The sequence below is a fragment of the Bombus terrestris genome, chromosome 3 (genome assembly GCF_910591885.1).
Source record: "Bombus terrestris chromosome 3, iyBomTerr1.2, whole genome shotgun sequence".
NCBI lineage: Eukaryota > Metazoa > Arthropoda > Insecta > Hymenoptera > Apidae > Bombus > Bombus terrestris.
In genome coordinates, this window is record NC_063271.1 from 9065727 (window position 1) to 9083184 (window position 17458).

General features: G+C 29.4%; 2 protein-coding genes across 4 annotated transcripts; one reads left to right on the top strand and one right to left on the bottom strand.

The window, feature by feature from the left end:
* The first annotated feature begins 1204 nt into the window (after nt 1-1204).
* On the top strand, nt 1205-15407 carry LOC100646700 (SEC14-like protein 2). Of its 3 annotated transcripts, XM_048404121.1 has the most exons (12): nt 1206-1511; nt 3042-3218; nt 5196-5373; nt 9097-9169; nt 10563-10606; nt 13583-13700; nt 13782-13991; nt 14293-14373; nt 14445-14644; nt 14749-14891; nt 14967-15118; nt 15192-15407. In XM_048404121.1, exons 5-12 carry the CDS (start codon nt 10595-10597, stop codon nt 15302-15304), a joined length of 1029 nt encoding a protein of 342 aa, XP_048260078.1. In that variant the 5' UTR covers nt 1206-1511; nt 3042-3218; nt 5196-5373; nt 9097-9169; nt 10563-10594; the 3' UTR covers nt 15305-15407. The 3 variants fall into 3 exon arrangements, with proteins under 3 accessions (XP_048260077.1, XP_012176362.2, XP_048260078.1); XM_048404120.1 differs by lacking the exon at nt 5196-5373 and having other exon boundaries at nt 1205-1511; nt 2968-3218; XM_012320972.3 differs by lacking the exon at nt 5196-5373 and having other exon boundaries at nt 1205-1511.
* Nucleotides 15408-15761: 354 nt separating this feature from the next.
* LOC100647136 (thioredoxin domain-containing protein 17) lies at nt 15762-16931 on the bottom strand. The gene is made up of 3 exons (XM_003394511.4): nt 16456-16931; nt 16133-16214; nt 15762-16049 (listed from the first exon to the last, which is right to left on the bottom strand). The coding sequence occupies exons 1-3, from the start codon at nt 16595-16597 to the stop codon at nt 15893-15895; spliced, it is 381 nt and encodes a 126-aa protein (XP_003394559.1). The 5' UTR covers nt 16598-16931; the 3' UTR covers nt 15762-15892.
* Between the last annotated feature and the right edge of the window lie 527 nt (nt 16932-17458).

A 17458-nucleotide genomic window follows, 5' to 3' on the forward strand; every position in this document is an offset into this window, starting at 1 on the left:
AATCCTCTATATTAAATATCGTATTATTTAGTAATATATTTCATATGACTATACAAATTTAATGCTACGAAAATGAAATGTAGAATCTAATAACCAAAGTACTTCATTAGAAAATAAATTTTTGTAACCTCTGTATATTAATATATGATAGAAACACCCTAATCAAAGTAGTATAATACATGTCTATTATTGTTTAAATATCTGTATTAATATATGTTTATCAAATCCGAGCATTAAGAGGTTAGGTTCAAATTCATAAACACACTCATAGTACAATTGTTATGTCACATTTATTGTTTTAATCTGTATAGTTAAGAGCACAGAAAAATAGCATTTTAGCCAATCTTTTTACTGAAAAAATGAAAATTTGCAAATTCATGGTTTTTTATATAAGAAGGATGTCATATTCTTGGTAAGTACATATAACAATTATATAGAGTATCTAAAATACTACAAAGATGTTAATCAATATTATGATGCAGAGTTACTCACAAACTCGTGCGCATTTGAGATTGTCTAACTCAATGTTGCATCGTTCCCAATGTAAGCTGTAATCTGCAGAGGAGGAAGAGCTCATATTTCAGCACGTAGTTGATTATTCTTTTACTTCAACAAACAAAGACAGTCGAAATGACTTTTGATTGTTTCACGTTTCTTTACGTTGTATATGAACGCACACAAGATAGACTATTGCTTCGATAATATAACTGGCCATATGTCGGGTCACATCTGACCAATTATTGAGAGAGGTATATTTTTAGAAATTTCAAATATTAAATGCGAATGAGATATATATAGATAGTTGATATACAGTGGCTCACGAGAGTATTTTAACATTTACCATAGAAAACATTTATGTATTGTATATTGTATGCATTATATAAAACATTTTGAAATGTTTTATTAAGAATTAATATTCAGTAAGACTATCTTTTATGTGTTCAACAATTTATTATATGTTCAAAATGGCTGTTCATATTGTATAATTAATTTATGTTTACAGTAAATACAACATATGCAATATATTATAAATTTTCTATTATAAGTGTTCAAACACTTCTTTGAGTCACTGTATATATTTATTTATTTTATATAGATAATATCAAACGTACGCTGTACGAAATCAGTTTTGAGAAATGGAGGGGATAGCAACGGCCGATTAATGAAGCAAAATCCCGGTAGGTTAACACAATGGTTTGTAAGGGGTGGGGTATCCCGTGACAAGGTAATACTGGTCATCGTGAACACAGCGCAGAACAGAACGGTACCATACTTTGGGTGCCAGTCAGCGCGCAACATTCATTTTTAGTAGGGAATTGGCTCTCGAACTGGAGCGCGGTCGCAACGACCGCAAGAGACACCTGTTGCGCCATTAAGTAAGCCGGCAGCCACGAAACACGAACGCAATAACGATGCGCTCTATTCGAATGTGTTTGCGCGCCAAGTGACAACGTGATTTGTTGACGATTTTCGTTCTATGTTTTGAAGAGAAAGGTTTTTTCAAAGAAGAGGTATACATTGTTTACTTATCTCGGTAACGTTCCTCTTTTTCTTTCAATATTTTGAGGTGCATTTTAATGATGGCTGTGAGATCAAACTGATTGAAGAGAATTTATTTGATTGCAACATCGATTTGCGCCAGAAGAGAGAGTTAAAGTTTTGTGGCTGTTTGCATCGATTATATTTCTTAAAGGACAGTTGTTATGTAATGTCTTTTTAATACTGTTTTATTAGTATATAAATTATATATTAGAACAAGATAAAATTATAAATTAATATGAAAAATTAATATACAACTGTGTTATTGAAGTATTATATTAAATATCTTAGATGAACCGCTTGTAGTTCATTTCGAGTTTTAGCTAGTAACATTATACGGTTATTCCTCCAATGTAACAGTAATTTTTCACCGTCCACAATTAAATGTGTAACGCAATCGAGTTGCAAATTCGGGTAAACCTTCTTTCACTTCTCTACTTCTTTCTCTCTTCTAGATTTCAATTGTATTAGGCAACATACTAATTTAATTAAAGAATATATTATGGTACGAAAGGGACAAGTATAATTTTTCTTTTTTATAAAACAAGTAATACTCGATAAGGTCATGTTTTATTTGCAAACACTATCGATCATATTAACAATTCATTTCATTTGCAGTTTGTGTCTACAAAGAAGAATAACTCAAATCAAGATGCAAACAACATTGCTTACATAACACATAATAAAAATTTTAAGTACCTCTGAAATAACCATATACATATATAAATTTTGTACATCTATTTATACAGATTTCTTATCACTTTACATGGATTTTATGAAAAAGACAGAAGAGTTATACACATTCGACCTTAACAAGCACAACTCTACAACACCTTGGAGACACATTCTTGCTGAAATGCAATCCCGTCGTCATGTGCATAATAATGAATCGATTACCATGTAGTAATGAACGTGATATCTATTACATTATAGCTTCTATAGTGGCTATAGTTCAAAATATTTGAACATTTATTACAGAAAACTTTTATATATGTATTATGCATGTTACGTAACACATTTTGAAATTCCGTTGGCATTGTAATAAGGCACGACTATCATGATTATATTGATGGAATTAGAAGTTAATCTAAAAATGTATATAGAAGTCGGAGAACATTTACTGCAAACATATATCTGGTAAAAAGATAAAGTATAACAGTTTCATATAAATATATAATTAATAAATATTGTAGATTATTAATGTAATGAATAATTGATCGTTCGAATACTTTGGTAATCTTTACTATATACTTGCAATAAACACCAACATATATATAACTTCTACATATGTACATATACAGATTATATGATAAATGCAGTATATTCATAAAATGTTTTTAGAAGTGTGAATCAATGTAGTTTGTGAATCACTGTACATCATATATGCTATCAAAAATTTCGTATCTGACCATTGCCTGTTCCTAACAGAGATTAAAGCTCAATAGAAGAAAGTCTTGCGTGACACCTTGTGACTTAAACTATATATTTTGTTGCTGAGACAGAAATAAACGAGGTAAACGACAGGTAACGGTAACAGGAGGCAGAGAACGCATTATCGCAAATCAGGGTGAAAGAGCTAGAACGGAAGCTTCAAAAACTGCCAAAAGACGTACAAAAGGGACACAAGGATGTTAAAAGTAGTGGGATTGGAGGATAACCAGCGATTTGCATTGATGAAAGTAAGTCAACCATTCAATTGGAAAGAAGGTACGACCACAGGGTCGAGGTTAATAATATGTCACTCTTGGAAAGAACATTATGAACGTGTCTAGCGAATATTTTACTAACGTTCTGGAATTTTGTGATTGAGCAATTTATTTGATTTAATTTTTGTTTGTTGATTTCAATATACGAAACATATCGTAACGTGATTTTTTTGTATATTTCTATCACTATCAATGTCAAACTTATTACGTATTTCGAAACGAACCAACGAAATATATGAAGCGTATATTTTAACAATAATTTATCCGATATCAAGTAGAATCAAGTCTTGCTTTTGTCGATTTCTTATTTTTACATACTACTCCAAACAAATTATTAGATACCTAGATACTTCATACATATTATTGAATGCTTCTTGAATTGCACAATAAATTGATAATAATAAAGGTATATAATTAAGTTTAAAAAATGTGTGGATGCTGAAACTTCCATAAGTAAAAGTGCAAGAAAAAATGTTAGCATTCAGTTAAGTTTCTTCGATCAAATCAAATAACTTTCATCTGAGTATTTTTTCGCATTTCTGATAGTCAGAGAAATAACAGCGCACGTACACTCAAATCGGATACACTGGTAGAAAGTTACAATAATAAGGAAAATTAATGACAAGCTACAGTTTCTTAAACTAAAATGATTATAGTGTCTTAATTATTTAAATGTTACGTTGTTAACTGGCAACGAGAATTTTCTGCAAGATCGCTCTATATACGAAACAGATACAAAGACGGGAAACAAATGTCGGTTCAGTCCTTATTGTGATTCAAATAAAAAAGATTGAAATAACGAGCAATTATCACAGCTACTTTAAATACAGCTGATACCGTATGCAAACTTGAAACTGAATAAACAGAGAAGTGTTAAATTACATACATGATCACAGAATATACTATTAATATACAACTAATTTGAATAGACAATCAAAAGCAATAAAAAATCACACGATTCACGTAATAAAATTTTTACACTTCAGAAACATTCTATAAATGAAAGGATAAAAAGACAATCATTACACATGTAAATTCTTGACTAGAGCAAATGAGATTATTCAGTACACAGGAAATACTTAATATTGAAATAATGTATCCTTCATTGATATGCAATAAACATTAGAAACGTAGTAAATTTAATCTGACCTCGTCATTGTTATGAAGAAACTCGGAAATATAAAGTATGATACTTTATACTGTAAAGATTTATTTAAAATGAAGCTACTAAAGAGTTATAACATTTAGCAATATAATTAGTGTAAGTATATACAGGATGATACATTTGGAGTGATATAATTATCTCCTAAACCATTCGTCATGCAAACAAATGTTTCAACTAAAATGTACTCTATTTCGAGGGTGACATCTCCTGACATCATAAATCTTATCTAGATGGACGTGCCTTCGAGATTTCAAGCTTTTTTAAATGGTGCTATGTATACGTTTTTATTCAGATAAGCGTGTGTCCCATTTCATGACGAACAACTTACAATATATTGATGTTTCAAGGTCATTCAGGATCACTTACTGTCATTCAAAATTTATCTTTACTCGCCAGAGTATTTCGTCGATTCGGCCGTGAACAGAATTCTAAGTCACCCTAATGATCGTAAATTATCATTACTTCTATTTACGAACAGAGGATTGCCGCTACGCTCGATACTTAGATATCCTCAGTTACTGTTACAGTTGCTTCGAAGGAATCAATATTATTATGACTAACAAACTTCATTTTGGTATCAATTCAATTTACGATGGCTCATTATATATACAACGAAATTGTAGATATGATTTGGGTTGTTAGAGAATGTCGAGTGAGAATGTTCGAATTATTTCTGCAACATTGGAGAGGGTGAAACTATCTTTTAGAGATAGGGCAAATCAGTGCATTGATATCTGAGGTCATTTCGAATACCGACAATAAATAACAATTTCTGGACGTTTAAGGAAGGCAAGTTTTGAACGGCAGTAAACTACCTTGAATGAGCTCGGAGTGCAAATATATCTAGGTCAATGAATTCATCATGGAACGGACTACACGTCCATATAAACAAAAACATATAGTTCCACTTAAAAAAGAAGAAGAAAAGAATTTAAAGAAGCAAGTCACCTGGAAATCTCGAAGGTACGTCCACCTAAATAACGTCCGAAATTACGGCGTAACATTCGCAACTTTCAGAATTCGTCATAGTCTACCTATCTTATATCGCCAAGCCTAAATTTATAGCTATAAATTTATAGCTTGACAAACTTGACACGTATTGTTACTTCTATAAAAGGAGCGACGTTAACACATGGATATATTTTTTAATGTTCATCTTCTACAATGATTCTATAAAGAATATATTTATATCTATCTATGTAGAATAGCTCATGAAAGTTGAACACGTACTACAGAAAAGTTGTATAAATTCATTATACGTATTACACAAATTTATTTGAAATTTCATGAACATTGCAGTGAGGCACGATTCCATGATTATGTCGGTAAAATTTGAAATGAATTAGGAAATGTATATCCATAGAAATTATAATACAAGATATTTCTTATAAACATAATTTGTAAACAAACATATTTAACAGAGGTTTTTTAAAGTATTTGAACAGCCATTCCATTAATAAGCAACCATCATTCATATTGTATACTAATTTTTTATTAAATACATGTTTGCCCTAAATGTCTTATAACTTCTATATAGATTTTTAGATTGGCTTCAAATACCAATAACGATGATAGCTGTGCTTCATTAAATAAAATTTCAAAATGTTTTATGTAACACACATACAATATAAAAGCATTCTATAATAAGCATCCAAACACTTTCATGAATCAGTGTATATACCAACACTAATTATATTGTTAAATTTTACAAATCTCTACTAACTTCATTCTATGTCTACGATATTTTCATTCTCATATTCTGACCATTCTACTTTGTGACGTGATTTCTTTTTCTTTTTTCCAGTCATTCACGCAATGACACTTGTTATCATGCAAACCTGTTCGGCATGGAGTATCGTTCTATCAGCGGATCATCATCATACTCGACGATGAACATCTACTTCCTATTCCTTTAAAACTTTCATTTCACATTGCCGGCAGTGTGCGCGCTTTTTATCATCGCTTTCGTCGTTCGCAAACGTGTCATTATCCGATGGATTTCACCTGATGAAAATTACTTTATCGCGGGACGTGGACCGTGCATACACCTCTTCTGTCTTTGTTCGCCGATTTCTTTTTTGAGAGTCGCTAAATCCATCGGTAAAGTTTAAATAACTCTTCCTTGTGAAAGACAGTTCTTTCTATACCTGTTTCTTGTGTATATCATGTTTTTGCAAACGAACGTCAGGATGATCGAGAGTGAACGGTTCCCTCGCGTAAAACGGCACTTTCTTTACCCTGCTGTTCACCTATACAGACTGACACATGATCTTACAACGTGACGCTAATACTATTGAAGATTAAACGCACACATTTGTACATCTCCGCATGTCCATTAGCCTCCTTATACACGATTCTGTGCGCATAAATCGGTTTCATCAGGTACTCGAATTGTGCTACATTGAGGATGTGACTAGCGTACTAAGTTTCATATTTCATCAATCGATTAGATTACACGATAGTTCCTATAAATTCTGTTTAGTTAATGAAGAAGGAAATTTTGCAAAAGATATTATGTAGTATAAGGGAAAAGGTTAATACCTATAGATAGTATAATAATTTAAGATTAACCAGTATTAATAAATTGGTGGATAATATTTTTTCGTCAGTCAATTAAGTTACGTGATAGTTCCTTCGTGTATTTTATTTCATATAGGAAACTTGAATAAAGATAGTGGAAGAGAGAAAAAAGATGAATGATATTAATGTATCGGTGGCAATTAAATTTTGTATAATCATTTTTCATTTTTTGTAATAGCGACAGCAGATTTCTATCATTAGTAGATTGTGAGTTTTTACAGAAATTCATATTTTTATAAATACTACTAAGATAAAAACTGAATATAATTTGTTTCAATTTCTAAATATCATAGCGATAATTTTACGTTGCAATTTGATATATGTAAAATATTCAAAATAAGATATTCGTTATAATAATTAGAAGGTCAAATACATAAATCTGTGTACAGGAAAGTATGTATTTTCGTAAATATTCATAATGTAATTATTATTATTGGATGATAAGCTATACAATATTTATATACTTTGTAATTCCTTAGTTAACTTTTCTGAAAGAATAACTCCAATTTAATTTTATTTAACAAGTACCTGCCAATATCAAGCGTTAGATAGAGTTTCGTCTGATGTTCGATTTAAGCTAACTGATCTAAGTTGATGTTCGGAACTAAGCAATTTCGCGAATCGTGACCGGCAAACGAAGATCTTAGAAAATCTTGCAATTATGGCAATTGAGGTCTCTATAGAACGTGTATGAGTCTGCTATGTGCGGAAGAAGTTTTTAGAAAAAAGCTAAATTAACATAGAAATAATCAACGTAATACATATACTCGCCTATATATTTTTTACGTTTATTTTTTTTTTTTTTTATTGTCATTGATTAACGAGGAAGCAGAAAGCATATACGTCCTTCTATGATAGATTCGATTAATCGTAATATTATTACATTAATTCATTTTCAAACTGAAGTGATACAATTTACAATGTGTTGGAGAAAAAAGAATAATCAGAATAGAAGTTGAATTTTTATTATAATCGACATTAGGAGAAATTTTTCTAGAATTTACTCTATAAGTATTTGCAAATAAAATTAAACTTAATTAAAAAACAGAATTCCAAATGATGCAATTTTCAATATGACAGAAAAAATATATATTTAGAATAGAATTTGAATTCTTACCATGATATTGCAAATATTGCAAAATTCATTCGAATTTTTTAAAATGAATTCAGCATGCAAAATAGAGTTTCAATTATAAGCACAGATTCCATACACGTCGTGTATCGGTGACCCGTATTTTGATTATTGGTAACAGGATTGAGTTAACCTGCTGAAAAATCTACGTGAAAGTAAATAAGTGCAGGTGGTTTTGTGTGAAACAAAGTTGTCTAAGATTTTTGCGCTGACCGTAAAATTGTTGGTGCACTTCCCAGAAAAACGATTTGCTTTCACTGCAAATCATGGATGAAAGGCGTGCTAGCAAATTTTCAATATAACCAATCCCTCCTGCTAAAAGATAGATACAGTGTAGCTACAAATGTTATAGCAATACGTATTTTATAAGTTATAGCGTAAGATTATAGTATGACATAAGCAATGGCATAATTACGTGGCATAGCTTTTAATGTTTCTCGCTCCAATTTATATAAGTACTATGCTATTTCAGTTTCCTAACACTGTGTCATTATACTTTTGTTGTACAACTATGTAAAAAGATGTAGGTTCATCACCATACTTTTGCTAAACCTAACTAAATGAAATTTGCCATGAATCTTAATAAAAATACATAAAAAATTAATTAATTTTTCATAATCATTTCTGTTTTCATTTGAATTCTATGAAATTTGGAAAAATCGAAGTATTTATAGCATTACAAAGGCTATTTATTTTTTTAAACCATACAAATCTTTCTTATGTCTCACATTTCTTTAAAAATATCTATTATCTTAATGCATCTTTTGATAAGACACTTGTGTAAATTATTTGCATTTACATCTATTATTAATATCACGAATATATTTATATATATATTCTTTACTTCTTTCTCTGGCAACCATAAACTCGCATAGTCTTAAATCTTCTTTTTTTTTTTTGCTATTTCGTGTATGATACGTGAATTCTAAATTTTATTACATAACTGGCTAATTTATACAAACTTCTGATTTCAGTTTAGGCGGACAGTTCAAGATATTCTGAAACAACCGCATCATGACGATAACTTTCTACTACGTTGGCTTCGAGGTATGAATTCTTGTAATTTGTTGTAACCGACCGTACGGTTTCCCAACATTGCATGCGCCAAACGTGCCCCGAAGAAAACTTATCAATCTCACGACAAATCGCAACTTGGACCTTTATGTTCATTTATCGTTTCCTGGTGATTATTGCTTTTATGATATGTATTCTATACACAGTCATCTTTAACGTCCCACCTGATTGGCTGGTTTAAAGACGGCATGTACAATCATCAGAGAACTTAAATTATACACAATAAGACATTGTTTGCAAATCCTTATGTACAGTGACTCATAAAAATATTTAAACACTTATCGTAAAGAATTTTTAAGTACAATGGCTCCAAAAGTATTTGCAAACGCCCTTATTTTCCAGTGAAGCATTTTCTCATCAGACCCTACGATTCATTTTCCTGGTATTAAATTTTTCTGATCATAAGAAAAAATTACTAAATGGTACGAAATATACTTGATCTTAATTCATTAATATGTAAATGCTATAATAAATACAGTGATGTACAAATACTCTTTTTAGCCACAGTATATATATATTGTATGTATTATATGTATACAAAATTTGGAAGTTTCATTAGCGCTGTAATGAGATAGGATTGTTATGATTACACCGAACACTCAAATTTGAAACAAATTTGAGAATGTATATAGAAGTTACAAGATATTTCAATACCGTAACCATGCATAATAAAGAATTAGTACATAACATAAATACTAGTCTTAAACATGTAATTAGTGCTAAAGATGATCCCACTGAATAATATGGCTTATCAATGTGATGAATAATTGACTATTCAAATATTTTCATGAGCCATTGTGTGTAATTGTAAATCATAATTCAGTAGATGTGAATTCTCTTCTGTTTTGGTCTCTGAACAAAGCCTCGTAAAAGAAAGAATCTAACATTCACTACGTAGTGTCTTCGAATTAAGTGTAATTTGCAATGAAATACACGTGATGAGAAATTAATAAATGGTTGAACACTAATAACACAAATGGAATATACTTCGTATACTACTCAAAAGATTGTTATATAAAATAATTTAAAAAATAAAAAAATATAAATAAATATAAATTGATATATAAAGATTCTTTAATATCCATTCAGTACAGTGAAAGAAATGTATTTTCGTGAGATCATTGAATAAAATTAGACATTAGAAAATTTACAACGGAGAGGAAAAAGTTTTTTGTTTAAGTATTTTCTGCGAAATTAGGAAATTTAATTTTAATCGTATAAAAAAATATATAATAAATGAACATAAAATTTTAATTAGTATTAAATTTATTAATTTCCCGATTTCATTTGAATTATAAATATGTAATGTAAAATTAAATATTTCTTGACTCTAAAATAGAAATTAAAATATATATATGATTTTTAGCAAGAAAATGGGAGCCAGCTGCTGCGGAGAAGATGCTACGTGAGGTATGGATGTTTTCATCTATAATTACTGACACAAACCCATCTATTCACTTCCCTATTTCTCCCTTTTTTTTTTTATTATTTAGTTTTATAGAAACCGAAAAATAAATAAATTCCTTCGCTGTAGAAAAGATCTTTTCGAAAGGGGGACAACTTCGTTCAAACTTATATTGAACTTTCACATATCTCATATTGCGTCGGTTGCATTATACGTGCGAATTAAACAATGTAACCATATTATTATTAATCACATAACTAACAGATTTATAGGACTTTATTTAATTAATTTTAAAATTTCATTATCTATATATTAATTGAATTTTTCCTATTTTATTGTATTCCTATTATTGTGTATCTCTCTTCTATAATGAAATGTAATACATATTGTCAATCGGATTGACTCACATTGATATAAATATTTCGATAAATTTTTGTTTGATTAAAGAAAAGCTGTGAAAGATATTACACGAAGGAAATCTCTAATAGCATATATAAAAATGAAGTTTCTCGCGACTGTTTAACGGTATTGCCATGTAAAATTGTGCAGAAGAGAATGTAAGACCAGGCCACCACTTACTTTGCAAGGTATATACAGTGGATAATTATCAATCTTGTTGAGCGACTGCAATGTGTTAGACACTAATGACACCGATCCTAATGAATTCATTAACTGTTTGTAGTCTTATTTTAAACTGTAATACAGTTGAGATCAACATTAATTATTTAGTATTTAGTATTGAAACATATTGATTAAAGATACAACTTCTGCTTTAGATAGATTTGATATTACTGGTATTAATAGAAACAAATCAAAGTACAAAGTATGAAGATACGTTGTTATTGACAACAAAGATACAGAAATATATCTAAATAATAGATCACTTCTGAAAATAGTGTATTGAATATGAATCAGACCAAACACAATGTTATTATTTATGAAAATATGAAAATATATATTCTATCCATGAATTGCTCTTAAATATAGCTTATTGAGTGTGAACCAGTTGAAGCAAAATACTAAAGGTTATTCGCGCTACAAACGGTTAACAAAAATGGATGAAGAAATCATTTATCTCAGAGAGAAAACTTTTTCATACTAAAAATAAGGATATATAGTTTCGAAATCATACGCATTCCATGGCATACTGTTATCTAGAAATCTACGTCTTGGGGCATAAGTTGCACACTTAATGTTAGCATCGACTATCACGTTAATCAGTCATCACCTTTCGCGCTTGATGCTCTATAGCTCTAGCCATGAATTTAATCGAGAAAGTCTGAAGAAACACGTTCCATGATCTTTTGAATTTTCACTGACTTGTAGATCGTCTACGAAGCGTTAACGAAGTATACTCTCTCTATGGTCTAGTGGCCAACAGAAGGAAAAAAACAATTCTTCTACACAATATGCACTTTTCATCGCTTCAGATGCTTCGCAGTATAGTACTTCCGAATTCTTTTCGCTGTATTCGCAGTTAATTAATTATTACAATTAGTTTAATTAATGAGCGAGGTACGAGCAGTACATTATTTATTAAAAAAACGTTTGAATTTGTTTATATTAATTTATTTTTTATATTATTATAGGATTTCTATATTTTATACATATTAAAATATTAAATAATTTTATTATCTTACTGTGAAAAATATAAGAAAAGAGACCGATTAATTTTGAAATTTAATACTTGAAAGTAACTTTATCCATTTTCTTTAAATTGAACTTGTACCATATTTAAACTTATATCCATATATATATATATATATATATATATATGAGAGAGAGAGAGGAAGAGAGATATGTATATATGAAAAGAATACTTGTTCATAAAACCGGGAAAAATCGGTAAGTTCTACAGCTCACACCTCAAGTTGATGAGCAAAGAGAGAGCAGAATAACTGTTTGTAATGCAAACAACTGCAATATTTCATACCTGCTTGTATATTGATAAACCTACTTTTGTACAGATTTCTTTTTATATTCATATATTTCGTTACAAAATTATAGTTAGAAAATATAAAATTATCATTAACAAATTAGCGAAGAAAGCATATTTAATAATTAAATTAAAGTTTAACGTTATTTATAGTAAATTTAATAACTTAAATTCTCTTACGTGAAGATGGTGATTGTAATTTTTTCTTTTGTGTCTGCATCGGTTTATAAAACCGATAAATAAAGACGAAAAATAAAACGTTGGAAAACTTGATACACGATTCGATGCTTGTAACGCTACCCATATTGTGACATTATCGATTTCCATAATTAACGACGTTAAAAAATGCGAAACGTTCCTAATATCGCGATGCGTACTACTTTCTTCTTTCGAATAGAATTCCGGATATTGCAATATGTTAGCTGTAACTATAATCCCTTTCTCCCCTTAAGGCAGACTAGAAATTAAATTTCTCAATTCCGTGTCTTGATTATCCGCTTAATTCTTAGGTATTAAGAGAACGTTTTTATAGAAACAGAAATTTTCTTTGAACTATACAGGATGTATGTATCTATGTATCTCTGATAATAATCGTTCATGGTACTGATGTTCTCTAAAGCTTCAATCATTCGCTGGATCTTTTATTTCTATGTATGTAGAAAGTCATCGATTCGATTATTATCTTCAATTCTCTATAAAATTAATAAAAAGAAAAAATTCATATGAATATATGTCATATTTAGTGTTTCTTGCAAGACATTATTTTGATAATTCTAGTCGTAGTGTTTTTAGTCTAAAATTATATTTTCGAAGTATATGTTGAAAATTATAATTTTAAACTTATAGATTTTTCTGTCATAATATTGTGCATTAAATTACATTACATCATTATACACAGTACTATATACAGCTTAATAGTCTTTAGGATTTGAAATTCACAAAGTATGAATATATTATTTTTATGAACATTTTTTACCTGTTTTATTATTAATACATGTACGTTATATTTATAATACTTTCAAACTAAAAATGAGTTACTTTTTAGTCTATGGAGTGGCGAAAACAATGGGAAGTTGACAAATTAACCGAATGGGATCCTCCTCAAATTTTGAATGACTATCTACCTCACGGTTTATGTGGTTTCGATAAAGATGGTGCCCCAGGTAAATTGTAGGACATATGCTCATCATAGCCGTAATTGAGGATGAAACATAATGAAATCAATAATTCCAATATTTCTGCAGTGATTGTAGTGTATTTCGACGCATTAGATATTTATGGTATTTTGCACGTAGTGTCGAGAAGGGATATGATAAAGGTGACCATAAAACGTCTCGAAGAATACTTAAAATTATGTAGAGAACAAATGTTAAAACACGGTCCAGCAGCTGGTCAGGTGGTCGTAATTTTTGACATGCAGGGTTTTAACTTGAAACAATATCTCTGGAGACCAGGTAAAATTTATGTATATCGACCATGATTACATAACTTCCTTAGAGTATATTTTGTTCGACTCTTTAAAGTATCATTGCCAGTTGTTTCGTAGCGTTTTTTCGTTAGTTACATGTGCTCGTGGCCCATAAAAACAAAGTAACCAATGAAATACTTATATAAATTGAAAGAGTCATCTGTTCAATGAATTTGTAAGAAACGATCGATTAGTGATGTAATTTTTCCTAAAATGAAGCTGTTTTTTTATCACGCAATTAAATTAGTTCATTGTGATAAATATTAATTCATAATTTTATTTTCCAGCTGGAGAAGTTGTTATTACTTTAATCCAAATGTATGAGGCTAATTACCCAGAGATTTTAAAGACCTGTTACATAATTAATGGTACACTTTTTATATTACAGATAATGATATCATAAAATGATTAATGGTTTATATTTCGTATTCTTTTGTAGCTCCAAAGGTATTTGCTTTCGCATTTTCGGTGGCGAAAAAGTTTATGAACGAGTATACCTTATCAAAGATTCAAATATACAAATCGGATCCTGCGAGATGGCAGACAGCGATATTCAGTAACATTGACAGAGATCAAGTACCTGCTTTCCTTGGAGGCACCCTTAAAGATCCTGATGGCAACCCAAAGCTTGGTACCAAGGTAAAGAAAAAGAAAACTAAGAAAAAGAAATTTATATTGTTTCAAAATTTGGACAAATTTCTTGATAAATAAAATACGATATTAAAATTTTTCTTTATGTTCAGATTTGTCTTGGTGGCAAGGTCCCTAAAGAAATGTATGTAAATAACACAGAGAAAGATAAGGAGAACTTTACAACAGTTACAATTAAGAAAGGTGGGAAACTAGAGCTTGATATCCCAGCGTCTGAAATGGGATCTCTGTTAAGGTATAAAAAATTCATAAACTAATTATATGATATAATTCTATATTTATTAATCGTGAATGGTTGGGAATTGTGTAGCTGGGAATTTCGTACTGAGAATCATGACATTAAATTTGGTATTGTGAAGAAAGATTATAATGGAACACAGAAAGAAGTGATACCAATGCGACGAGTGGCTGCCCATCAATTAGATGAGATTGGAATTTTGACCTGTGAAGTACCTTCTACATGTGAGTAGACATTGTGTAAACAGTTGCATCATCAAAATATCAGATACTTTATCAATAACTTTATCTGTTGTAGATTCCATTATTTTTGATAACACTTATAGCATAATAAGAAATAAAAAAATCCATTACTCCGTGAAAGTTATACCACCATCAGAATCACAAGAAACAACACCAACAACTTTATAATTAATGTACTTAGAATAATAATATATTATAGAAAATATTCTCTCTGAAAAATACATTCTATACAGTGTAATTAATATTAAAAGAAACCAATGCTTTTATGTTATTGCTAATCTTTTTCTTTTTTAATTGTTTATATGTAAGAAACGAAAGTTACTTTATACAATTTTTACAGATTTTATAAAAATTTACTTTTACATTTAAAGATTTATCCACATGCTTAGTTGGACATTACAAAATGTAGTTCTTGTTTTATTTGTGATAATTATAATGATATTATATATATTTATGGTATATATATATGTGTGATAATTGTATATGTTGAAATGATTTGTAAAAAAAAAAAAGAAAAAAAGGAATTCTTACAACAAGACATATGTAAGCAATTCGACTAAAGTAAGATACTATTACAATACAATTATAAGATAGTTCTATATCTCCTAATCTTGTAAGAGATCACTCTGAGTACAAAATTGATTGTTTATTATATTACTTATAACGAAATAACATTTAGTAAAAAATTCATTGTTTACTGACTTACAGAACTGCTCATCTTAAGTTTCACTGCTGTAGCATATGAAATTGAATTATTTAATCATCTTCATCAGTAAGTAACATTTCAATCAAGTCAATCTTTTGACATTGATCACCTTCTAGACGTTTTTGTGTATTCCATTTTGCTAAGGTTGGCAGTACTCTTAACTTTGTAACAGAGTTTGTTCGAAATGGACAATTCAAATCCTTCCAACTAAAAGATAGAGATATTTCAGACTAAATTTAAAAAAAGAAGTATACACTAATATATACATTTTATTCTATTAAACCACCTACAATGGCCGATCTCCAACTTCAACTTCCACCAAGTGTACTGATTCTGGAGCTGTTTTAAACCCATCTTCTATGAAAGGTTCCGCTGTAATAAGAATAAAATGTTTTATATTTATATAGATTACTAACTTATTAATATGGTATATTATAAGGTATACATTTTGCAGTATTTAAAAAAAGCGTTTCTTAATCTATCATGTAATTATATTAAAACAAACATGTAAAATGGAAAGATACTGATTCTAAGTGGTTTTATGGAAAGAAAGCAATGTGTCATAAAATTAAGGTTATATATAAAATAAATGACTACGGTACAGCAATTATACCTTCTACGCAATCTGGGCACCAACTTTTGCCATTAGGAAGTTTTTTACCACTATAAAGTACGTATACTGATTCATTAGATTTGAAATTTTTCATAAATTTAAAAAAATTCTCGTATCCCTCTACGCGGTGTCGTAAAACCATCTTCTATTTTTTCTTTTTAAATGGCAAAACGCAATGATATTAAAACTTAACGAGTATTTTTTTATTCTATGTGTTGCAATATGTTACTGCGCAACAGCCTCTTATCAATTGTAAAATGGTGACACCTTTTGCACGAGATATTTTCAGTTGATATTAATCCAATTGATAAGAGACGATTCGTTCCGATTAATAAAAATGAAAGTAATTAATATTTCAATCAATACACAGTTACTTTCAAGTTATATTATGATTAATAAAATTTTGTAATTGAAAGATAAGTATTAATTCAACAAGTATCTTTCCAATAAGTAATAATGTCAATATTCTATGCCTTATGCCTATACTATCGTATATATATATTATATACATAATATATACATAATTGACCGTTTAAATACCTTTACATACTTTTACATTACATATGTACACTTGATATATCTTTGTAAACTGAATCTATATATACTAAATACCATATAATTTCTATATATAATTTAATCTTATAATACCGTATAATTTTATTTTCAAATTTGTTTTAAATTTCATTCATAATCATATTAGTTGAGCTTCATTACAAAGGTAATGAAATTTTAAAATGTTTGAAAATAGACAAATTAACAAACAATATATTTATCAAAGTTTTCTATAAGCGTTTGAATACTTTCGAAAACAACTGTATCTTCTATACGTATACGAATATGTTCATATATTCATGCATTGAATGTTTCAATCACTTCCTATGTTTTATGTGTGTTTGTAATTCGAATAACGTACAACTTTAAAAATCTGTTGTAGATTGTCGACTTTTATAATTAGTAACATAATGATATTTAAATGAACCGCGGAAGATTCCACCGCGAAGAT